Source organism: Mastigoproctus giganteus, chromosome 8 (genome assembly GCF_048544385.1).
Source record: "Mastigoproctus giganteus isolate SK-2022 chromosome 8, ASM4854438v1, whole genome shotgun sequence".
Taxonomy (NCBI): domain Eukaryota; kingdom Metazoa; phylum Arthropoda; class Arachnida; order Uropygi; family Thelyphonidae; genus Mastigoproctus; species Mastigoproctus giganteus.
Genome location: NC_143582.1, coordinates 18,783,649 through 18,809,643, shown reverse-complemented (window position 1 = coordinate 18,809,643; position 25,995 = coordinate 18,783,649). Strand labels below are relative to the sequence as shown.

The 25,995-nt window shown below is 37.4% G+C and overlaps 1 protein-coding gene across 1 annotated transcript in view; it reads left to right on the top strand.

The window, feature by feature from the left end:
* LOC150081308 (uncharacterized) overlaps nt 1-25,995 on the top strand; it is a gene marked incomplete at its 3' end in the record, with an annotated part of 152,467 nt that overhangs the window by 36,746 nt on the left and 89,726 nt on the right. Inside the window, exon 7 of the mRNA XM_090380156.1 lies at nt 10,957-11,135. Coding sequence (XP_090236282.1) covers nt 10,957-11,135 — 179 coding nt within the window. The remainder of the gene's footprint in view (nt 1-10,956; nt 11,136-25,995) is intronic.

The window sequence follows — 25,995 nt, the reverse complement described above, 5'->3', positions numbered from 1 at the left end:
CTGGAAAGATTGTGCAAGGCTCGAGGGGTAGGATTTTTTTCAGCCTGGTCTGTACTTGTTAACAGGAGAGACTGCTTCTACAGGGATGGATACACTTAAATAGAAAGGGTGCAAGAATATTTGCTGATGCTATCGAGGCAGTGTTAGGTGGATCGGAAAACTGCTAGCTTGAGGGTGCCTCCGTAGCCAGGTGGGCAGGAGCAGAAGTACATAGCACATGCTTCTTGATTAGACTGGGGTTCGAGCCCGTGAGCCACCAAATACGGAGGATGCGGAAAGGTCAGGGAATGACCCCCGCATATCACCGGAGCAATATGGTCTTAGTTGCTAATGCGCCTGAAAAAAAAAAAAAAAAAAAAAACCCAAATAACAAATAAATAAAATAAAGCTAGCTTGGGGGGATACAAGGATTAATAGATTAACAGTAGCCACTGGCAGAAGTGAAAGTGATTCTTGCACTGCATCTATTGGCTTCTGTAGGAGGGAGTATATGATGAGGGCCTTGTCGATCAATTCGGCCCTGGAAAGATTGTGCAAGGCTCAAGAGGTAGAATTTTTTCCAGCCTGGTCTGTACTTGTTAACAGGAGAGACTGCTTCTACAGGAATGGAATATACTTAAATAGAAAGGGTGCAAGAATATTTGCTGATGCTATCGAGGCAGTGTTAGGTGGGTTGGAAAACACATAAAAGAAACACATAAAATCCAAGGAAGTGAAGTCAGCCGACATTGCTGGAAAACTGCAAGTTTGGGGAGATACAAGAACTAATAGATTAACAGTAGCCACTGGCAGAGGTGAAAATGATTCTTGCACCGCTTCTATTGGAATGAGCAGCAGCCTGGAAAACAAGATGCAGGGAATTTCAAAGAATGCTGGGAGTCATTGCAGTACAAGTAAACACATGGGTTGTGTTAGGGTAGCTGAGAATAGGAACAGGTGCACGTATACACAATGCTAGGAGTTTGGTAAATAAATTTGATGAATTTGAGGTATTGCTCAAAACATCAAAGGCAGATATTGTTGGGACATCAGAGATGTGGTGTCACACAGATATAAAGAATGCAGAACTGGAATTTGGGGAGTACAATGTGCACAGGAAGGATAGACAGGATGGGAAGGGAGGAGGGGTTATGCTATTAGTTAAGAAACACATAAAATCCAAGGAAGTGAGGTCAACCGACATTGCTGGACAGTGCAGTGTCGAGACAGTTTGGTGTGACATAAGCATTGGGAGATCAAAATTAAGAGTAGGAGTGTGTTATAGGCCTAATGACTCTGATGAGTATAATAAGAAACTCTACAGGGAAACAGAGTGGGCCAGTAAATCAGAGAGTCTTATAATGGAGAATTTTAATTTCCCAGATATTGACTGGAATTTGTGGGTTGGTCATTCACACACTAGCAAGGCTTTTGTGGATTTATTGGATGATTGTTTTCTACATCAGCATGTTCGGGAGGCAACTAGAGGGAGTAATACTCTTGATCTGATTATCAGTAGTGATTCTTCATGCATTAAGAATCTGCAAATAAAGGAATCACTAGGTGGCAGTGATCACAGAGTGCTGAAGTGGGATTTACTCAAAGAGGTAACTACCATCTGGGGTAAAGGAAAGAGTTTTTGCTTTCGAAAAGGTAACTATGGTGATCTGAGACAGTATTTAAATTCTATATGGTGGAACCAACTGATGATGTTACCAACAGCAAATTCAAAATGGGAAGCATTCAAAGAATTTATCTTGGAAGCTACTAGGCTTTACATACCAACTAAGAAATATTGTTCAAGGTTTAGGCCTAAATGGATGTCAGATGAACTAATGACACATATGGCAGAAAAGAAAAATGCATGGGATACATATAAATTAATGGGTGACATGGAAGCCTATGATAGATATAAGCTGGTCTGTAACCAAGTCACAAAGGAGATTAGGCAGGCAAAGGCAGATTATGAGAAATCTTTGGTAAAGGATGCAAAAAAAAAAAAAGAGTTATTTACCTATGTAAAATTTATAAGGAAAGGGATGAATCAGATTGGTCCACTGGATATTGATGGTTCAACTGTTGATGATCCTGCTCAGGTAGCTAACAAACTAAATGAGTATTTTGCATCTACATTTACCCCATGGGGAGTTATTCAGGGATTGGAATGCCAGAGGTGAGTTAAACTCTGGCAGTGAGTTAGATGATTTTGTAATAACTGAGAGGAAAGTGGAGGAGAAATTGTTGAAGATAAACATAAAAAAGGCACCCGGGTTGGATGGGATCTATCCAGTTATATTAAAGGAGGCAGCAAAGGAAGTAAGCAAACCCTTAGCCATAATTATGAGAGCTTTTTTTGGACTCAGGAGTGGTACCCATGGACTGAAGATGTGCAAATGTAACCCCAATTCACAAAGGAGGATCAAAGGGTGACACAAGTATTTATAGACCTGTTAGTTTAACTTCTGTTCCAGGAAGGTTAATGGAGGCACTGGTTAAAGAAGCACTGCAGGATCATCTTGACAAGACATCAGTTATAGCTTGGACACAGAATGGTTTTGTTAAGGGAAAGTCTTGCCTCATCAATTTGATTGGATACTATGATATGGTCACAAAGGAACTGGCTGCAAGGGATAACTTTCATATCATATATTTGGATCTTAGAAAGGCTTTTGATACTGTTGCACATGGAAGACTGCTGAACAAATTGGAGCAGTATGGCATTGGAGGCAAATTGCTCCCAATTCACAAAGGAGGATCAAAGGGTGACACAAGTATTTATAGACCTGTTAGTTTAACTTCTGTTCCAGGAAAGTTAATGGAGGCACTGGTTAAAGAAGCACTGCAGGATCATCTAGACAAGACTTCAGTTATAGCTTGGACACAGAATGGTTTTGTTAAGGGAAAGTCTTGCCTCATCAATTTGATTGGATACTATGATGTGGTCACAAAGGAACTGGCTGCAAGGGATAACTTTCATATCATATATTTGGATCTTAGAAAGGCTTTTGATACTGTTGCACATGGAAGACTGCTGAACAAATTGGAGCAGTATGGCATTGGAGGCAAATTGCTTCTATGGATAAAGGGATGGTTGAGTGGGAGAAGACAGAGTTGTAATCAATGGACACTGCTCATCATGGACTAATGTTATTAGTGGAGTTCCTCAGGGTTCAGTGTTGGGTCCATTGTTGTTTTCTGTATTTATAAATGATATTGATGATGGTATATCAAGCTTAATGTCCAAGTTTACAGACAATACGAAGGTTGGCAGGGTTGTTAAGGACACTAATGACAGTACGCTGCTGCAACAGGATCTAGAAAAGTTGAGCATGTGGGCTGAGAGGTGGCAAATGAAGTTTAACATTGACAAATGTAAAGTACTACCTACGGGAAGCAGTAATCCCAGAGTGACGTATCAACTCTGTGGTACTACACTGACAGTGGTAGAGAACGAAAAGGAACTGGGGGTAATTGTGCAGGCAGATATGAAGTTTTCTGAACAGTGTGCAGATGATCTACAAGAGTAGCTCATAGTGTCTTGTCAATGATATACAGGAATTTTTCTTGCAGGGATAAGGAGGTGATTATCCCCTTGTATAAGGCAATGGTCAGGCCACACCTTGAGTATTGTATACAGGTCTGGAGGCCTAATTTTACGAAGGATGTAGAGTTGTTAGAACGGGTACAGAAAAGGGCAACAAGATTAGTGAATGGAACAAAGGGTGGCTCTTACAAAGAAAGGCTTAAGTTTTGGAAATTACAGTGTCTGGAGACTTGGCACCTGTGAGGTGATCTGATTGAGGTGTATAAAGTCTTGAATGGTTTGAGCATGCTCAATGCTGATGGGATTATTCCTCTTGCTCAGAATAATCACCTGAGAGGGCATAAATTCAAATTTAGGAAAGACAGATGTAGGATAGATGTGCAGAAGTTTGCTTTTAGCCAGCGGGTAGTTGGTTGGTGGAACAGACTTCCATCCTTTGTTGTGGAAGTTGATAGCCTGAATAAATTTAAGGCTGAGCTGGACAGGTATTTGGAAAGAACAGATGGGTGAAATGGGAGCGATTTTTTTTTTTTTTTTTGGCTAATGCTGCAAAAGCTTGCTTTCTTGCATCATATGCCTCTACTAATGCTAATGCTAACCACAATGTCATAAAAATGAGCACCCAAGAAAATTTCTGTGGTCAAAGGAAAAAGTGGCTTCAATTTCAAGATGAAAGAACTAAAGCAAACAGGTATTTCTTGGGATCTGTTATAATCTGGTGAAAAAGCTGTAACCTGTTAGATAGTATTTCATTGTGGGCATAGGTGCCAACAGGATATTTTGCAAGGTGGTGCATGTGGGAATAAATTTTTTGTTCAACAAATTTTCGAATACATGCAATATTTTATGTTTCAATAAATTAATGAAAATATTAAAAATTGTGTATTACTTTGAAATCCAAAGGTGCTGCATAATTGTGGGTAATATTTAAGGTATTATCGTGGTAACCAGAAACAAATCTATTTCATTGCGAAATACCACCAAAAACAATATCAGTATTAGTATTATTAAATGGTGTAAGAAAGCAAAACATGGTACCAAAGTTCCATGCACTTTGCACTGGACATTGTCATAATGAAGCATCCAGTTTAAAGGCAGATTTACTGTGAAGCTAATGAAGCTTAAGCTTCAGTGCCCATCACTTGCACAGGCTCCTTCCAAGGCCCTGGGAAGGGCCCTAGCAATATGTTCACATGGTCATGTGGTTTTGTAAAATTTTCAAAAATAAGATATTTTAACCACAATCGGTTAAGACCGCTGCCTCTTTTCACTTCGACTTCCCCTCCTGTCAGGCACCGTTGGAGTGGCCACAGGCATTTTTGGGACCCAACTAAGGGGAAGTTGAGTTGGGGACACATTTATTTTGGGTTTAGTGGGATATATTTATGTGGTTTGCAGTCACGTCTCTGTGTAGTTAAGTTATTGCTAGCCATCCTGGTGTAGTTAGGCTTACAGGAATACTCCTGCCACCCACTGTGACAACTCACCCAGCATTGTGACATGAAGATGCAGGACCAGAGGTTGTATCACGATATGAACGTGTCCTACAGTGCTCGGCACTGGAAGTATATGGGTACTGGAGGAGAAACAAGGTTTGAAATGTATGGAGCCAGAAGCAAGGCTGTGGTAAATTCTTCCAATCATCGGACAGGTAAAACTGTAAGTGGAGGTTTCGGTTCTCATCGATGCCTAGTCAAAATGGAAGTTCTCTTCTGTCAGGAATATACTCAATGATGCAGCATATATACAATTATAAACGCACCACACATTTTTTTTTTCCGTTTTTGATAGGAATTGAACAAAATAGAATTTATCAGAATTCCTGTGTTTGTAGGGCACAAACCTGTAGCAGTACTACAAACGGTGAGTACATCTATGTGAAGTCACATGTTTTATGCATCCCAATGTATCAGATAGTGTCTTAGCATAACTGACACATCTTGTCCTGACGAAGTCTGCCAGTTCCAGACGAAACGGCACGAAAATTGTCACCGACTCAGCGAAATGGCTTGAATAAGTGTTCCAATGACAAAACTCCTACACATATTCTACAATAAGTCAATATATGTAGTATAAGACTAATTTGATTACACAATTATGTAGCTCAATACAAGGTAGTGGAAATTCTAAAATGCAGTTGAATTGCTCTTGTGTATGCCTTAATTTCAGATTAATTTTGTATATTTTTATCAGAAAATTAAAATTATCGATCATACCAAAATTCAGGTATGATAGGAAAGAAGTATCCTAGTGGAAGCGAAAAATGTAAACAAGAAGGCTATGTTTACTTGGATTACATGTAAATCAAATAAAAATGCACTAGACCAATATCTTGAAGAATGGACAAGAAAGAACATTCAGTATTATTCTGAAGTGCTAAAAAGAGTAGTTGCGGTTATCAAATTTTTTGATAGAGGTTCTTCAGAAGTCACGATGAAAAGTTGCATTCTTAAAATAACGGAAATGTCATAGAAATCATCGAACTAATTGCTGAATTTGATCCATTTTTGTACAAGCACTGGGAATAACGTCAAAATGAAAAAACAAATATGACTTATTTATCCAAAACAGTTTACTTGTGCAAAATGAAGTGGGAAATCAAATAAATTAACCAGACCCTAAATACTACTCCGTTATTGTACATTCTATACCAGATGTGACAAACACTGATCAATTGGCGATTATTGTTATAATGGAAACACCAAGTGTGATTTTTAACTTTTTTGCCAACTGAAAACCATCTATCTCTGACTTTATTCCACAAAGTGGAACAAGTTCTGGGCAAATGTAACCTGCCATTGAAGAACATTCGCAGTGTGTGTGTTTCATAACAGCTGCGTATGACAATGCAGCTGTTATGAAAGGTGAGGACAAGCACTCTTTAAAAACATTAATAACTTAGCATTAGTAGAGGCATATGATGCAAGAAAGCAAGCTTACACAGCATCAGCCAAAAAAAAAAAACCCGCTACATTTCACCCCTCCGTTCGCTCTAAATACTTGTCCAGCTCAGCCTTAAATTTATTTAGGCTATCAACTTCCACAACAAAAGATGGAAGTCTGTTCCACCAATCAACTACCCACTGGCTAAAGGCAAACTTCCGCATATCTATCCTACAACTGTCTTTCCTCAATTTGAATTTATGCCCTCTCAGGTGATTATTCTGAACAAGAAGAAGTATGCAGAATATGTGCCATGCACAGCTCATTCCCTTAATCTTGTTGGAGAAAAAGCTGCCTCCTCAGTACCTGAAGTTGACTACTTCAGTATTTTGAAACAGTTATACATTTTCTTTTCAAGTTCATCTCATAGGCCGACCGGGCTAGCCGAGTGGGTAAAGTACCTGCCTGGCAACCCAAAGGTCGCGGTTCGATTCCCGCCTCGGGCTTGGATCAAAGTACTGCAAAAACCTTCGGAGGTGCAATATGGCCACAGAAGCGGATGCGCCAACAACTACCAAATCAAAAAAAAAAAAAAAAAAATCATCTCATAGATTCAGTATTTTAAGCACACATGCCAACTTGGATTTTTCTTTAATGAGTCTAAGTGTAACAAGATGGTCTGCCCATTATAAAGCTGTTCAAGCCTTGCAACATGGTATGACATTTTAAGGACTGTAAAATATATTTTCAAAGACTTGAAAGAGAAACCCGAACACAAATGAGATGCAAAATGTTTATTCAAAAAGTTGATAATGCCCGAATATGCCATTTTAACTACAATTTGGAAAGATATTTTGGAATGTTTCAATAAATCAAGTGAGAAATTACAGACTCCTTATTTGGAAATATATGAAGGGTACCTTCTTTTGTCACCTTTAAATTTATTTATTAAAGAACTGAGAGAAAATTCAGATAAAAAATTAATGGAATATGAAACAAAAGCAATACAGATGAGCAACAAAATCAAAAGAAATTATTCTGATATCGAGAAGCGAATTGTAACACAAAAAATTGTCTGATCATACCAAAAGCAGTAATTCATTAAGAGGAAGAGATAAATTTTGAGTAGAAGTAATGAATAGACTCTTGGATTGTTTGATAATCCAATTAATGAAGAGGAGTGAATGAGATGATCACATTGGAAAAAGATTTAAAATTTCTTGCTGATTTGACACAAAATACTGACATTGACAAAGATAACATAAAACTAATAATATGCCACTACAATGAGGACATTATTATTATTATTATTAGCCATATGGTACAAGGAAGCCTGAGGCTTATGCTGCACCAGCCAAAAAAAAAAAAATTCCCGAGTTACCCCCTGTGTGTGTGTGAGAGAGAGAGAGAGAGAGAGAGAGAGAGAGAGATCACCAAGAAGGAGAAGAATGATGATATCCAGCTCAGGACCCTGGGTTTGCCAAGCCCATACTCACCAGATGTGAGCCCCCGGGGTGAACATCGATGACAAACTGGTTCATGAGTGTGTGTGTCGTCTATTCAGAGTATTTAAGATTAGTCACTGCACAAGAAAATATGAAATGCCCTGAAATCTTACAGCTCATATATGAAAGAAACTTGATAGAGGTTTTCCCAAATTTGACAACAATCCTAAAAATTAACATGACATAACCAATAACAAGTTGTGAAGCTGAAAGAAATTATCACTAATAAAAAAACAAATTTCGATCAACCATGCTAGAGGAAAGACTGAATTATCTTTCTATTCTCTCTACAGAAAATTATATTATAAAATTGTTGTTGTACAAAAAGGCAATCATAGAGTATGCAGCCAAAAAATGTAGGGAAAAAAGTATTATAGAGGTGTGTCAGGCAGTTAATTAATAAAAATATTATGTTATTTTTCTGGATATTATGATGTTTGTGGTATTTGTCAGCTTTTTTAAATTTTTAATTTGTTGCGATTTTTTTCTCATTATAAATAAATATTCATTTTTGTACCAAATTTTGTATTTTTTTCTTAAAGAGGGAGCCCCAAAAATTGTATAAGCTTCAGGCTGACAAAACTAGGATCTGCCCGTGATCCAGTTGTTAATTGCTCACATTTGAAGTGCTTCAGGCAGTTTCACTTTTTCTTCTTGTATTTTGTACTTTTTCCCATTGTACTTTTCCTTATTGACTATGGACACCTTCAAGAACAAAACTTGTGGTATGCAGTGCTCCACTAGTTGAAAAAGGCTCCACTTTACCTTCCCTTTTCAGCTGTTGTTGCTTTAATTTCTTGACTCTTGATGATGGTGACTATCCTGAGCTGGATATCATCATTCTTCTCTTCTTGGTGATTCCCTTTTACTTTTCTCTCTCTCTCTCTCTCTCTCTCTCTCTCTCTCTCTCTCTTAGGGTAACTGGGGAATTTTTTTTTTGGCTGGTGCAGCATAAGCCTCAGGCTTCCTTGCACCATATAGCTAATAATAATAATAATAATCATCTGACAATGTTCAGAACACACAACCGACTATAACTTTTCAACATTACCCTCATCATTCCATGATGCTGAAGGCTGTTGCTACTTGGGCCATTGCCTATCAATTAATGGCCATTCATGAATCTATGCTGCCACTCAAACACCTGGGATTAGAGCATCATATAACATTTCTGTTGCTAGTTGTCACACTGGAAAAATTAATATTTTGATCAATCACCTCTTGAGGAAAAACTACTTTGAAACCTTCAATGCACTTTTTTATTCCTTAGGTGAAGATGGTCTCAAGCCAGACTGTGGGAACACTGCCATGTGAATATATAGATACTCTACCCAGCAAAGTCAATTAATATAATGACATGTATATTTCAATATAATGTTGTGTTGTGTTGTTTGTGATTGGCATATTAGTCCAGTGAGGCACAGAATATGCACCTCACTAGTTACCATCCCTTCCGTATAGCGGCAGGCCATCAACTCCAGTTATTCTTAACCTACATAAGAGAACCCCCACCATGTCCCATGGTGACAGGTTGGAGGGAAAAAAAAAAAAAGAGCCAAAAGTCTTTATCACCATATAAAACATCACAGACCATCTCTGGAACCTAGCAAGTCCACCACACTATCTCCCACAAAAAATTCAGCCTTCCTGCCACAATGTTGCTATATTCACTTATTATTATTTTTATTATTATTATTAGCCATATGGTGCAAGGAAGCCTGAAGCTTATGCTGCATCAGCCAAAAAAATTCCTGAGTTACCCTGAGAGAGAGAGAGAGAGAGAGAGAGAGAGAGAGAGAGTCAAAAGGAATCACCAAGAAAGAGAAGAATGATGATATCCAGCTCAGGACTCTAGGTGTGCCAAGCCCATACTCACCAGATGTGAGCCCCTGGGGTTATGTCCCAGAACATTTTGAGGCCACTTCATATTTAAGTTAAGTAAGGGTAACTGAAGACGAGTATAAATTTTTTTTCTTTTAGTTATTATAATTATCTCTTGGAACAATTGTCACTTAATATTGTGGAACTTGAGCTTACAGTATATAATTTATAGTCAATAATTTAAATAACAGTTGAATGAAAACAAGTCTAGAATATGTATATAATATGATAATAATATTATACTAGTATAAACTATTAATACCAATTTATGCCCCTTGACACATATCAGAAGTTAATAACTGTACTATACAGGAGAAATGTTTTCATTCAAAAAACATAACCTAATGTTAGTCTAATATTGCATTATCCATAGATCAAATTTTGTTGCATTGGGTTACGTTTCTGTATCAGTGATTGTAATGAGTATAAAAATGTAATACATCATATCTTGACTTATAAGTTAGATTAGGTTATGTAAGTTTATACACCAGAAGAATATAATGATAAGTGTGAAAGTTCAACTTAACAGGTTACTGCTCTGACTTATTGGTTAGGTCATCTTTTTTTTTTTGCACAAGGAAAGGATGGTCATTATTGTAGAAATAGTTTGCAAAAACAGCAAACATTGACATATTCCTTATCTGATACCGATTTAAATTTCCCAATGAAACAATTAAATTTCCCAATGTAAACTATGTTAATCTAATTTACTTTGGGTGTATTTTTGAGTGGCATCATATTTCTGGAAATTATTGCTCTGTTTTTCTTTAATAATATGTTAAATCAACCATTTCAAAGGCATTTACAGATTAATTTGCTTTTGTTAAGTTACTTGATTTCTTTCTATAATTTTCACTACTGTGATCTTAACCACCTATAGCAGACTTAACAAATAAGTTCTCCTCATTTCCTGTAATTCTTATTTTTAAACTCAATCCTTTTGTGAGTGGGTTTCTAGACAGTATGCATGCAACCTAGAGTGACTTTTTAAGGAATTTTGGAGTGTATAAAAACTGTAAAATTATATATGTAAATGTACATAATTTTAAATATTAATTTTTTCAATTAATTGTACTTAATTAATTTTATGATCAAATTAGAATTTGTAATTTTACAATATTACTATAATTACCAACAACTGACAGTTTCATTATTTACATATAGAAATTGGAAGAAAGGATTCGCAATTATAAATGGAGTTGCCACGTGAACAATGAAAATTGTATGGAACTTACCAGTAATACAGGTGATAATTTTGGAATTACTGCATCAGTGGCTTCATGTAGTTCTCAAAAAGTCAGAATAAGTCAATTTTTAGAAAATCTACAGGAAAAGAAAGACCAGTTTATTCAAAAATTATTATAAAATTATAACATAACTTCATTTTTTTTTCATTCTTCATTGTATTTTATGAGCTGATTTAACATGTCTGCTGCCACTTGATTCATATATACACTGGTGTTCAGAGAAAGTACATCACCTAGGAATTTCACATTTCTAATCCTTTTTCACGATGTTATGTTACATTAGCATTAGCATAGGCATATGATGCAAGAAAGCAAGCTTGTGCAGCATCAGCCAAAAAAAAAAACCCTCCCATTTCACCCCTCCATTCGTTCCACATGCCTCTCTAGCTCAGCCTTAAATTTATTTAGACTATCAACTTCCACAACAAAAGATGGAAGTCTGTTCCACCAATAAACCACTCGCTGGCTAAAGGCAAATTTCTGCACATCTATTCTACAACTGCCTTTCCTCAATTTGAATCTATGCCCCCTCAGGTTCTTACTCTGAGCAAGAGGAAGAATCCCATTAGCATACAGCTTGCTCAACCCCCATTCACGGCTTTAAATAGAAAACAAAATGAAAAGTTCACCACATGCAAACTAATATTTAGTTGAACCGCCTCTGGCCCTGATGACAGCAGCACACCGTCGAGGCACTGACAAGATCAATTTCTGAAGATAATCAACTGATAGTTCCTGGTTCCAAACACGAATTATGGCTTCCTGAAGTTCACAAAGGGTCTTTGACTTCTTTCTGGCAACTGCAGATTCCACACGATGCCAACAGTTCTCTATAGGATTCAGGTCTGGGCTGTTTCCTGGCCAGCTAAGAGTTGTAATGGAGCATTCTTCCAACCATTTTTTCACCTGTAACAAATGTAAACACATTACTATCGAACCTCTAATGCAGAAATGAAGCTAAAGTAACTACAGAAGTGCCTACTTACACTTTTCACCCGATGACAAGGAGCAGAGTCTTCCTGAAAGATGCAGTTACTTGGCAGGTTGAAATGGTTTCTAATGGTTGGCAGCAATTTGCCTTCCAATATAGCCAGGTATCCATTGGCATTTATGGAACCTTTTATAAACTGCAGGTGACCTACTCCGCGATATGAAATGCACCCCCATATCATTTGGCTGGTAGGGAATTTCACTGTAGACACCATACGGTCTAGATGGTATTCTTCACCACATCTAAGGTGAATCGTTTGTCTCCCATCAGAGCCATGCAGGTTGAATTTCTTCTCATCTGAGAAAATAACTGACTTCCACTGCTCGGGAGTCCATTTGACATACTCCCTAAACCAAATTAATTGGGCCTTTTTCATTTTTTGTGTGAGGAGGGGTTTCTTCTTAAAACGATGGGCTGCAAGTCCATTTTTGAAAAGGAGTCTTCTGACTGTTACTGCACTTGCTACCACTCCTGTACTTCCCATTCTCTTTTCAGCTCAGATGAAGAAGTTTTATGGTTTTTAAGGCATAAGCGCCTTCAAAACATGGTCCTGTTTTGGCGTAGAGACTTGTTTGCATCCGGTTCCTTTTTTCCTATCAGCAGAACCAGTATTCTTGAGTTTGGAAAGAAATCTACTCACTGTCGACTGATTACAAGATACTCTATAAGCAATATGATGGGAAGAACATCCTTTCTCACATAAAGCAACAATAGCACTATTTCTTCGTGGCATCAACTGCACATAACTCACCATCCTGACAAGCAAGGAATGACTGCAACTCCTGCAGAGCGTGCTTACATAGCTGAAAGTAACAATTGATGTAATATTACTTCATCACCTACACATGTCAATCTTATCTGATGCAATCTGTAAGAAATATTGCCATATAATGACGTTATTTGGACGACAATTACAATTTTAAGGGGTGATACACTTTCTTTGAACACCAGTGTACATAAGGGTAGGTTTTTCATCCATGTAGACTAAAAATTACTGGACTTGAATAGCCATCTTCATCTGGTTTACTGAACAAAAAATTGTACTTTATCTTTTACCCCTTGCAAACATGTTTTTTAGGTCCTAAATCCATCCTAGTTCATGATGGATTTAAGACCTAAAAACAATAAAAAAATTTCATGTAAACATAGGTCTGATATTGCCTTGTTTCCAAGTTACAGCCATTTTTGTATTCTAGCAATTCTTTTCACAAACTGAGTTATCATAGCTGGCTGCATTCAACTCTTTACAAACAATGCTTAATATCTCATAGAGGGCCCTGCTGCAGTTGATGTAAACAAAATCCCATAGTGTTCTTTGAATGATTTCAGTTAGTTCTCCTGATAAGGACACTAAATAGAGCTTGTTATTAACACTTTGATGCTGTACATTTGCTGTGATAGTGAAGGCTTATTCAAATCAAGAGATTAGCATTAGTAGAGGCATATGATGCAAGAAAGCAAGCTTATGCAGCATCAGCCAAAAAAAAAAACAAAAAAACTTCCACTTCACCCCTCCGTTCGTTCGAAATACCTGTCCAGCCGAGCCTTAAATTTTTTTAGGCTATCAACTTCCATAACAAGGGATGGAAGTCAGTTCCACCAACCAACTACATGCTGGCTAAAGGCAAATTTCCACACATCTATCCTACATCTGTCTTTCCTCAATTTGAATTTATGCCCTCTCAGATGATTATTCTGAGCAAGAAGAAGAAGAATCCCATCAGCATTGAGCATGCTCAAACCATTCAAGGCTTTATACACCTCAATCAGATCACCTTGCAGGTGCCTAGTCTCCAGACACTGTCATTTGCAAAACTTAAGCCTTTCTTTGTAAGAGCAACCCTTTGTTCCATTCACTAATCTTGTTGCCCTTCTCTGTACTCGTTCCAGTAGCTCTACATCCTTCTTGAAATGAGGCCTCCAAACCTGTATACAGTACTCAAAGGTGTGGCCTGACCATTGCCTTATACAAGATGGAAGACATGCATCTCACATATGGACTTGCTAGATGCAGTGCACCCAAGGCAAGATGTCTGTATGCAGAAAAATTCCTTAATCATCATGTGCCAAATAAGATCTTTCAGAGAATACATGAACGCCTTGAGGGGACTGGTTCATTTAGAAAATGAGTTGCAGATGTTGGTAGACACTTCAGCACCAAAACTGATGATTTGGAAGCACGGATCCTCAATGATGTTGAAGAAAATGATGGTGACAGCACACAAAGGATAGCAACAGCAGAGAATGTGGAGCATATAACTGTGTGGAGAATTTTATGGGACCAACAGCTTTATCTGTATCATCTTCAGAGAGTACAAAGACTTAACAAAGCTGACTTTTGCCATGAGAAACTTTTCGTACTTGATTTCTGGAGATGTGTGCTTGTGATCAGCATTTCCTATCTGCTGTATTGTTTACTAATGAAGCTGGATTTACTAGGGATGGTGTAGTCAAATTTCCCAATGCTCCTCGATGGTCTGAAGAAAATCACCATGCCACTGTTCAGTCATAAGGAGTATTTAAGTGAGTTGTTGGAAGAAGTTACACTTGATGTCATTTGTCACATGCATAATGGTCCTCTGCTTCATTTTAGCTGTGTTGCTAGAAACTTTTTGAATGAGAAATTCCCTAACAAATGGATAGATTATGCAGGATCCATTGCCTGGCCTGCACTCCATGGATCCGAATTCACTTGATTTTTACTTGTGGGGCCATCTGAAAGCCATTGCTTATTCCGCACCAATTGATAACATTGAAATGCTCTGCCAGTACGTTCCACATGCTGGCAAAGCATTTCAATGTTATCAGTTGGTGTAGAATAAGCAATGGCTCTCAGTTAATCTGACAGAAACCTGGAACTTTTGAGCAGGTGAGGAGGTCTGTGATGAGGCATTTGCAGGCATACAGTAGTCATTTTCAAGCATACAGTAGTCATTTTGAGCATTTCCGGTAGATGTAAAATGGAACACAAAAATGACTCTAACACGGAAACAAGGCAAAATCAGACCTATGTTTACATGAACTTTTTTTATTGTTTTTGGATCCTAAATCTGCCCTTGAAGTGGGTCCCAAATGCTATGATACAGCCTGCATATACAAATTAACCTGTCAGTGAGGATATGAATTTTTGTAATACATTTGGATGCATAAGTGATAGTATAGCTGTCCCCAAATGTAAATACTTAAAAGTTGGCTATTATGAACATTTATCATTATGTTTTTTATTATTATTATTATTTTTTTGCCATTGGAAATTATACATTTACTCAAAAAATAAAATGCAGTATTTATGAGAGAAATTATAAAATGCATTAAAAAAAAAAAAAAAAAGAAAAAACTTTGTAACTTAAGTTAGTATTATTCTCTGAAATGTGACCAGTGCTGGAAAGAAAGTAAGAACATGTTAGAAAAAACACTTTAATATTTTTACAAGTATTATTGTGACAACTTGTATGATATCCTGAAAATCTCATATTGTAAATAAATCTAACCATTTTTTATGGCGAGAGAGAGAGAGAGAGAGAGTATTAGCACATTATCATTATCATTATTATTAGCCATATGGTGCAAGGAAGCCTGAGGCTTATGCTGCACCAGTCAAAAAAAAAAAAAAAAAATTTCTGAATTACCCTGAGGCAGAGAGAGAGAGAGAGAAGTAGAAGGGAATCACCAAGAAAAGAAGAGAAGAATGATGATATCCAGCTCAGGACCCTGGGTGTGCCAAGCCCATACACACCAAATGTGAGCCCCTGGGGTTAATTATGAAAGAAAGCAAGCTTGTACAGCATCAGCCAAATAAAAATAATAAATAAACCGATGCTTTCCATATAACCTATCATCCTCCTCTCTCTCTCTCTAACAGTTTGTCTATTTTTTCCTTGAATTTATTCAAACTGCCTACTTCTACACACCAGATGGAAGTTTGTTCCACCAATCAATGATCTACTGGCTGAAAATATTTTTCTGTACATTTATCCTGCAACCATCTTTCTTCAATTTGAATTTATGTTCCCTTCATGTGCATAGTCTGAGTAAGAGGAAGGATTCCATCAGCAATGAGCTTAGTTAGTACAATAAGTCTTAAATAATCAGATCTCCTCACATGTGTCTAGTCTCCAGACACTACAATTTACAGAACTGAAGCTTTTCCTGGTAATAGCACACTTTCATTCTCTTCACTAATCCTGTTGCTCTTCTCTGCATCTGCTCCACCAGATCCACATCGTTCTGCAAATGAATTCCCTTCATATCCCTACTGACATAATTCCTGTATATCATTGACAAAACCCAATGGACTGCACTGGCAGCCTGTACGCACTGATCTTTTTCATTCTCCACTACCCACTAAACTTTATTTGCACTTCTTGGCCCATCTGCCTAAATTTTCTAGATCTTGTTGCAGTAGCATATGTATTTACTGTCATCAAATCCTCTCAAGCTTTATATCATCTGCAAACTTAAACTTTAAACATGATATGCCTCCATCAAGATCATTAATAAATATAGAAAACAACACTGGACCCAGCACTGAATCCTGGGGGACTCCACTAATATGAGTAGCCCAAGAAGAGCAGTGCCCACTAATGACTCTTTTCTTTCCCCCACTCAACCATCCCTTTGTCCATAGCAGTAACTAGTCCCTACTCCCACACTGTTCCAATTTGAACAGTAGTCTTTTGTGTGCAACAGTATCAAAGGCTTTCCTGAAATGTAACTATATGATGTTAAAATTATTTTTACCAGTCCATTATTACTGCATTATTGTAACCAATTGGATTGGTCATACAAAATCAACCCCTCAAAAAATCCATCCTCTGACTGCAGTATAATTGCATTTCTGTCTAGATAGTCCTGAATTACTTCTTTAATCAGATTCTATTATTTTGCCTGGAGCAGAAATTAATCTAACTGGTCTGAAATTATGCATGTCACTCTTTGAATTACATTTAAATAAATTTTCCGTTTATACTCTGGCATGACAACCAAGTCAGTAGAGTTTACAATAAATCATCAATACAAATATTTATCGTATTTAGTAGTCATGGGCTTGAATCCCGGTCCACCCAAGGAACACGTGCTATGCACGCTTGCTCCTGACCACTCGGTTACATCATCTCTAGCTCAGAGGGGCCTCCCCTGAATCCAAGGATACTCTTATAATTATGGCTAAAGATTTAATTACTCTTTTGCTGCTGCTCTTAATATAATTGGATAGATCCCATCCATCCTTTATACATTTAACTTCAACAATTTCTCTTCCACTTTCTCTTAGAGAAAATCATTTAAATCCCTTTTGTCAGAATTCAATACACCTTTGGCATCCCCATCCCAAAAAAAATCCTGACCTGCAAATGAAGATGCAAAATGTCTATTCATTTCTTCAGCAACCTGATCAGGATCATCAATAGTTAAACCATTCATATGTAGTGGACCAATGTGATTCATCTCCTTCCTTCTAGTGCAGTGGTTTCAACCTTTTTTTTAATAACGGCACCCCTAAGTAATTTATTTTATTTTGTGGCACCCCTACTCAGTTTTCTGCCTGTTTGATCCGATTCTCTCTTTATATATATATATATATATATATATATAATATTAAAAAATATATACGTTATATGATATATATATATATATATAATATTAAAAAATATATATGTTATATGATATATATATATATATATAATATTAAAAAATATATATGTTATATGATATTTATTACAATAATATAATTATAAAAATTACATTTCATAATACAAATTATGTATATAATTTTATTCTTTATATAGAAGTACTAAGTAAGCATCAATTATAGATCACCACAAAATTAAAAAAGATACTGTACACCATTTTATAATGAAATAAACATATAAATTAAAAAATAGTAATGAGTTTAAGTAACTTAAACCCAAATTAAGTGGCATCCCTGGAATGTTGTTGCAGCACCCCGGTTGAAAACCACTGTTCTAGTGCTTTCATAAGTAAAGAAGTCTTTACTTATGAAAGATTGTGAGCAATCTCTTTCCAGAGATTTCTCACAATCTGCAATAGCTTGCCCAACCTCCTTTTTGTCCTGACTGCTGACTAGTTTATATCTACTGTAGGTTTCTATATCACCTGATTTTATATGCTTCCCATGCATTTTTCTTCTCTGCCACACACCTCATCAGTTCATCTGACATCCATTTAGGTCTAAATGAACAGTATCTGTTAGTTACTTTGAAAAGCCTAGTAGCTTCTACGATTACTACTCAGATTCTTAATCCATAGTCACTGCTGATAATCAGATCAAGAGTATCTTCTCTTGTTGCCTCCCTAAGATGCTGGTATAGAAAACAGTTATTTAGTAAATTCACAAAAGTCTTGCTACTATGTGAGTGACTAACCCACAAGTTCTAGTTGATATCTGAAAAATTAAAATCCTCCATTACAAGGCAAGGCACTTCGATTTACTGGCTCACTCTATTTGTCTGTACAGCTGCTCAAACTTATTGAGGAAAGAACTATACCTCCGAGAACATTACAGAAATATATATGAATGCAGTTCTAATCACAGTGATGTTAAAATTTATAAAATCAAATTGAATATTTAATGTGAATTTTCATCTACAATTGCTAAGCAATGCCTTTTTTCTCACACAATCTCAACCATCACTTTGCTTGATCACACTCATCTCATTTGTTCCGATTACTTTCTCTTTTATTCCTTTTGCAGTAAAAATGGTACTTTTTCATATATGTCTGCTTCGATATTCCTTGTCAGAGACATCCTAAACTGGAATTATCTTTTTTGATCTTCTTTGGCTCCATGTCTCTTTACTTCATTCTGTCAATTTCATTTGTTGTCACATCACTTTCTCAACTCAATAAATCATTCTAGCAGCAATTAATCTGTTAAAACCAACATAACAAACTTTAAAGTATTAAAACACTCCTTGAACAATGCCCAGCAATCTTTTTGATCAAATCACTAGTGTAGGGGCAAAGTTAATTTGTCACATATGCCCATGCCCAATCCCTTTCGGCACCATCACTGTACCAATGATTAGAGACATATCCTTATTGACTGCTCAAAATATTTTGAAAAATGCCATATTTTACCCCCAACAACATGTCAAGGCTTTCACACACCTTGTTTCAGATCATAAAACAAGTGTCTTAAACATTTTCACCTTTTTAAAAAATAATTAATACAATACTACTTTCTTTAGATAGGACTCTGAAATTATGTTCTGATTCTGGTCGCTTCAGCATTTCCCAAACTGGGGTCCACAAAATGCTCAGAAGGGTGTATCAAGTAATATGTGTTTTTATATATATATATAGTGGTCTGCAGATCTCGGTGTAGTTTGGCAGCCACTGGTGTAAGCTTATCACTTCTCCAGATATTGATAAACCCTAATATTGAAGTAATCCTAATTTTGTTTTCATTAATATTCTTTTAGAATGAAATGATTTTTTTTTTTTTTTTTTTTGATTTGGTAGTTGTTGGCGCATCGGCTTCTGTGGCCATATTGCACCTCCCAAGGTTTTTGCAGTACTTTGATCCAAGCCCGAGGCGAGAATCGAACCCGCGACCTTTGGGTTGCCGGGCAGGTACTTTACCCACTCGGCTAGCCCGGTCGGCCAGAATGAAATGATTCCAACCTACACACTTATCATATGTATTGGCAGTATATATGGCACACTATAACCATGGATGTTGCTGCACCAAAATAAATTCCCAAAACAATTGAAAAATCATTTGGAACTTTTTTGACTTCCCTCTGTCTTTAAAAAATTTATTTTCTCCGAGATAACTTTGTTAACAGTGCAATCATTTACATTGGTGATTGTATTATTCACAACTCCAGCTGGCTTCAGATTGATAGTTGAATGGACCCAACTTGAAGGGATGCTGAGACTCTTCTGGAATACCAACCAATCTAACCACATAGTTCACACTCTTTTATGTTTTCGTTACCAACAGCCCTTCACAGTATACAGCTATTCTCTGGGTTCTTCAAGTTACAACTCGATAATGGTTTCCAGTGGAGCCTCTGCCCCATGGCCATATTAGCCTTGTGTTGTTTGGCATTGTAACTGTGCTAAATGGATTGAACAGTGTGATTTCTGTTTCTCTTTTCCTAGGCTGGACTTAATTTTAATTTTGTGTTCTTTTAGAATGATATCTTAATTTTGTGTTCTTTTAGAATGATATAATGTGATGAGCTAAGGCTATTCACAGGATAGTACTAAAGCAGTAGTCCCCCCAATGCAGTATGAGTGGGTACCACCTGCCCGCCTAGGCTTTTACGAGTGTCTGCAGGAAGATGTCATAATGAATAATGGGGGATATAATATGAGTAGGGGAAACTACATAAGATAAAAAACTCGAAAGGAATGTCAACACTATTCATGTGCTAATGCATATCAGAGAGTTTGTACGCAGTAGCTTACTTCCTGGTGGAATGCTTGTATTACGTAACGTGTACTACACAGATAATAAGGGAATACTGCTCACCATTATTTACTAGTAAGCTTGTGAGCACAAAATGTTACTGTGCATGGAATGTGGGCTGTACTACCATGATGTTGCTGTTTTCACTTGTAGTTTGTAGTTTATTATACTAATTGTAACAGGTTAGTGTATTAACATCATGTTTATATGTAGCGAATTACTGAAAATGGTACATTGGCATTGTTTTTATCATATCTCATATTGTGAATACCTTCACGAGTTGCCTGATATTGCACTACTTCGAATAAATAATGCTTCACCAGTGGAGAGACTATTGTTACTTATTCTCAGTGGATACCACCACCCAGATGGCCATTTCAAGGCTGTTTGGCTTCTCATCGGTGGGTGGTAGATACCCTGGTGTTGCAATAAGTGACAACCCAGTTATGAAGTATAATTCACAATATTAGAGATGCCAGATGACATATAACAGTATAGACTGAAAAGATTTAGGGCTAAAGCCTCAAGTTATGGGAAATTCACTAAATGTAACAGGTTAGTGCATTAGCATCATGTTTGTTCATAGTGAATTAAGCTGAAAATGGTAAACTGGCAGCTAAGAAGCACATAAAATCTAAGGCAGTGCATTCAGTTGACATGGGTGGCCAGTACAATGCTGAGTCAGTTTGGTGTGATATAAGCACTGGGAAAGCAAAAATGTTATAGGCTTAATCACTCTGATGAGTACAATGAACAACTGTATAGAGAAATAGAGTGTGTGCCAGTAAATCAAAATATCTTATAATGGGGGATTTTAACTTTCCAGATATTGACTGGAACTTGTGGGTTGGTCACTCACAGACTAGCAAGACTTTATTGGAGGATTGTTTTCTACAGCAGCATGTTAGAGAGGCAAGAGGGTGTAACTCCTGATCTGATTATTTACCCCAGGGGCTCACATCTGGTGAGTATGGGCTTGGCACACCCAGGGAGCCGATTAGGCTAGCCGGGTGGGTAAAGTGCCTACCTGGCAATCCAAAGGTCGCGGGTTTGATTCCCGCCTCGGGCTTGGATCAAAGTACTGCAAAAACCTTGGGAGGTGCATTATGGCCACAGAAGCCTATGCGCCAACAACTACCAAAAAAAAAAAAAAAAAACACCCAGGGTCCTAAGCTGGATATCATCATAAGAAGAATCTTTTCCTTGGTGATTCCCTTCTGCTTCTGATTCTTGTTTTCTCTCTCACACACACACACACACATACACACACACACACACACACACACACACACAGTAACTCAGAAATTTTTTTTTGGCTGGTGCAGCAAAAGCCACAGGATTCCTTGCACCATATGGCTAATAATAATAATCAGTAGTGATTATTCATGCATTAAGAATCTGCAGAACCACTAGGTGGCAGTGATCACAGCTTACTGATGTGGGATTTAATTAAAGATGTAACTACCAACAAGGTTAAAGGGAAGGGTTTTTGCTTTTGTAAATGTGACTACTGTGGTCTCAGATAGTTTTTAAATTCTATACAGTGGGACTAACAGCAAATTCTAAATGGGAACCATTTCAAGAAATGAATCATAGAAGCTACTAGGTTTTTCATACCAACCAAAAAATACTCTTCAAGATATTGGCCTAAATGAACATCAGATGAACTGATGAAGGCAGTCTTCCATGTGCAACAGTATCAAAAGCCTTTCTAAGATCCAAATATATAATATTAAAGTTATTCCCTGCATCCAATTCTTTTGTGACTACATCATAGTATCCAATCAAATTGGTCAGGCAAGACCTTCCCTTAACAAAACCATGCTGTGTCTGAGCTATAACTGAATTCTTGTCAAGATGATCCTGCAGTGCTTCTTTAACCAGTGCTTCCATTAATTTTCCTGGAACAGAAGTTAAACTCACAGCTCTATAATTACGTGTGTCAGCCTTTGATCCTCCTTTGTGAATTGGGGTTACATTTGCACATCTCCAGTCTGTGGGTACCTCCCCTGAGTCCAAGGAAGCTCTCATAATTATGGCTAACAGATTGCTTACTTCCTTTGCTGCCTCCTTTAATATAACTGGATAGATCCCATCCACCCCAGGTGCCTTTCTTGTATTTATTTTCAACAATTTCTCCTCCACTTTACTCTCAATTATTACAAGATCATCTAGCTCACTGCCAGTGTTTACTTCATCTATGGCATTCCCCTTCCTGAATAACTCCTCATGTGTGAATGTAGATGCAAAATATTCATTTAGTTTGTTAGCTACCTGAGCAGGATCATCAACAGTTGAACCATCAATATCAAGTGGACCAATCTGATTCATCCCCTTCCTTCTAGAGTTTACATAAGTAAAGAACTCTTTGCTGTTTTTCTTTGCATCCTTTGCCAAAGATTTCTCATAATCTGCCTTCACCTGCCTAACCTCCTTTGTTAGTTGATCTGTAACTTGGTTACAGATCAACTTATATCTATCATAGGCTTCTGTGTCACATGTTAATTCATATGTATCCCATGCATTTTTCTTCTCTGCCATATGTCTCATTAGTTCATCTGACATCCATTTAGGCCTAAACGTTGAACAATACTTCTTAGTTGGTATGTAAAGCCTAGTAGCTTCCAAGATAAGTTCTTTGAATGCTTCCCATTTTGAATTTGCTGTTGGTAACATCATCAGTTGGTCCCACTGTATAGAATTTAAATATTTTCTCAGACCATCGTAGTTGCCTTTATGAAGGCAAAAACCCTTCCCTTTACCCCTGATGGTAGTTACCTCTTTGAATAAATCCCACTTCAGCACACTGTGATCACTGCCAGCTAGTGGTTCCTTTAATCTGCAGATTCTTAATGCATGAAGAATCACTACTGATAATCAGATCAAGAGTATTATCCCTCTAGTTGCCTCCTGAACATGCTGTTATAGAAAACAATCATCCGATAAATCCGCAAAAGCCTTGCTAGTGTGTGAGTGACCAACTCACAAATTCCACTCAATATCTGGGAAATTAAAAGCTCCCATTATAAGACTCTCTGATTTACTGGCCCACTCTATTTCCCTGTACAGTTTCTTATTATACTCATCAGAGTCATTAGGCCTAATGGCACATTCCTACTCTCAATTTTGATCTCCCAATGCTTATATCACACCAAACTGACTCGACACTGCACTGTCCAGCGATGTCGACTGGCTTCACTTCCTTGAATTTTATGTTTCTTAACTAATGGCATAACCTCTCCTCCCTTCCTATCCTGTCTATATACGCCGCTTGTCGCTTATTTACAACTTGCAAAATATCTATTTATACCTATTCTAGTTATTACTTGAGTTTTTTTTATTTTATTTTATTTTTTTCATTTAAACCGGAGTCTTGAAGTGTCCCGGTTAATCCGATCCCGGTTAATCGAGAGTCTGCTGTATATATATATATATATATAAAATATTAAAAATTATATATAATATATTAAAAATTATATATAAAATATTAAAAATTATATATAATATATTAAAATTATATATAAAATATTAAAAATATATATGTTATATCAGTTATTACAATAATATAATTATAAAACTTACATTTCATAATACAAATTATATATATATACAGTATATAATAATTTTATTCGTTATATAGAGCATAGAGGTACTAAGTAAACATCAATTATAGATCACCACAAAATTAAAAAGATACTGTACACCTTTTTATAAGGAAATAAACATATAAATTTAAAAAAAAAAATAATAAGTTTTAGTAACTAAAACTCAAATTACGTGGCACCCCTGGAATGTTGTTGTAGCACCCTAGGTGCCGCAGCACCCTGGTTGAAAACCACTGCACTAGGGGTTCTGCGGCCAAGATGCCAGAGCAGAACCCGACACAAAACTACACATACAACACACAACACTTTTCTGGCTTTTACAGAAGTTCTGTATTCATCACAAGAGTACTGATGGCGCAGACGTGGGCAGTGGCGGATTAAGGATAGATGGGGCCCCTAAGCAAATTATATTTGCCCCCCCAAAATAATAATAAAAAAAAAAAGAATAAAAAATAAATAAAAGTTAGGTGGCAAATAAATGAAATTTTGTACTTTTGAATTTTTTGCTTAAATTTTCACTTAAATCAATCATGATTTTCACTTAAATTAATCAAGATTTTTATGATGTTTACTGAAAACATTAATCTATTTTAGAACACTATAGGAAAATGTCTTGGCTTGGTGGTCCCCCCAAAGTCTGGGCCCCTAGGCACGTGCCTCATTGCCTTAATGAGTAATCCACCACTGGACGTGGGAGACCACAAGTGGTGCCTAACCCAAACACTGTGCCATAACACACACAACTGACTATGCTGAATTGCCTCAGCATATCCCTTTGAACTTAAATTTAATGGGCCTGTATAGCCATTAAATTTAAGTACAAAGTGCAAATTTAAGTATAAAGTTATTATAAGTCAGAAGGACCTTAAGACAGAAAAGTAAATGATGCCCACAGAAGGGCAAGGAGCTTACGATTGAAAGGAAAATGTGTCCTATTAATTGGTAACTGCAATGTGCACAAATTATTACAAATATACAGGGTGATTCACTACCAGTGCAACAAACTTGCAGGAGGTGTAGGGGCCACAAAGACGAATCGGAATCACCTAGCATTGCAGGGTCCGAAAGGCTTTCGTCATGCGGTAGAGGACGTTGAACGGGAGGTCGCATGAACAGCGATCCCACTGGAAGTCAGCATTTGTGAACCGGTTCCCGAGGCAGTAGGATGGACGAGTATTCAAACGTTGAACTGGCTGACATGCACCTCGCATATGGAGTTGCAGACTGTAATGGGTGTGCCGCTCTGCGCTTGTACCAGGAACGTTTCTCGCACAGGTGTGCTCCTCATCATACGATTTTCGCACATGTGCATAGAAGGTTACATGAGACTGGTTGTTTCACGAGAGGTACCATGAATCGAGAGCAAACAACGAGGACGCCAGACAATGAGGAGAATGTCCTACATCTTGCAGAAGGCAGTCCGAGTACGAGTATTCGAGCGATAGGCCAACGATTGGGTATTTCCCAATCCACTGTATGGAGGATACTGTCAACAAACCAAATGAGTTCATACCATATGCAATGCGTCCAATCATTGGAGCCTGCAGTTTATCCACTCCGGAGGACTTTTGCTACTTGGTTTCTTCAACAGAGTGCGGCAGACAGCACATTTGCTGCATCCGTATTGTTCACGGATGAGGCAAGTTTCACAAGAGAGAGAACCTTCAATCAACATAACGCGCATTTGTGGGCTTTGGAGAACCCCCATGGTACGCAAACACGTGCAACTCAACGCCGTTTCTCTGTGAATGTTTGGGCCGGCATTGTTGGAGACCACCTCATTGGACCGTACCTTCTGCTCCCTCATCTGGATGGTAGGGTTCAACACAGAGTGTGGCAGACAGCACATTTGCTGCATCCGTATTGTTCACGGATGAGGCAAGTTTCACAAGAGAGGGAACCTTCAATCAACATAACGCCCAT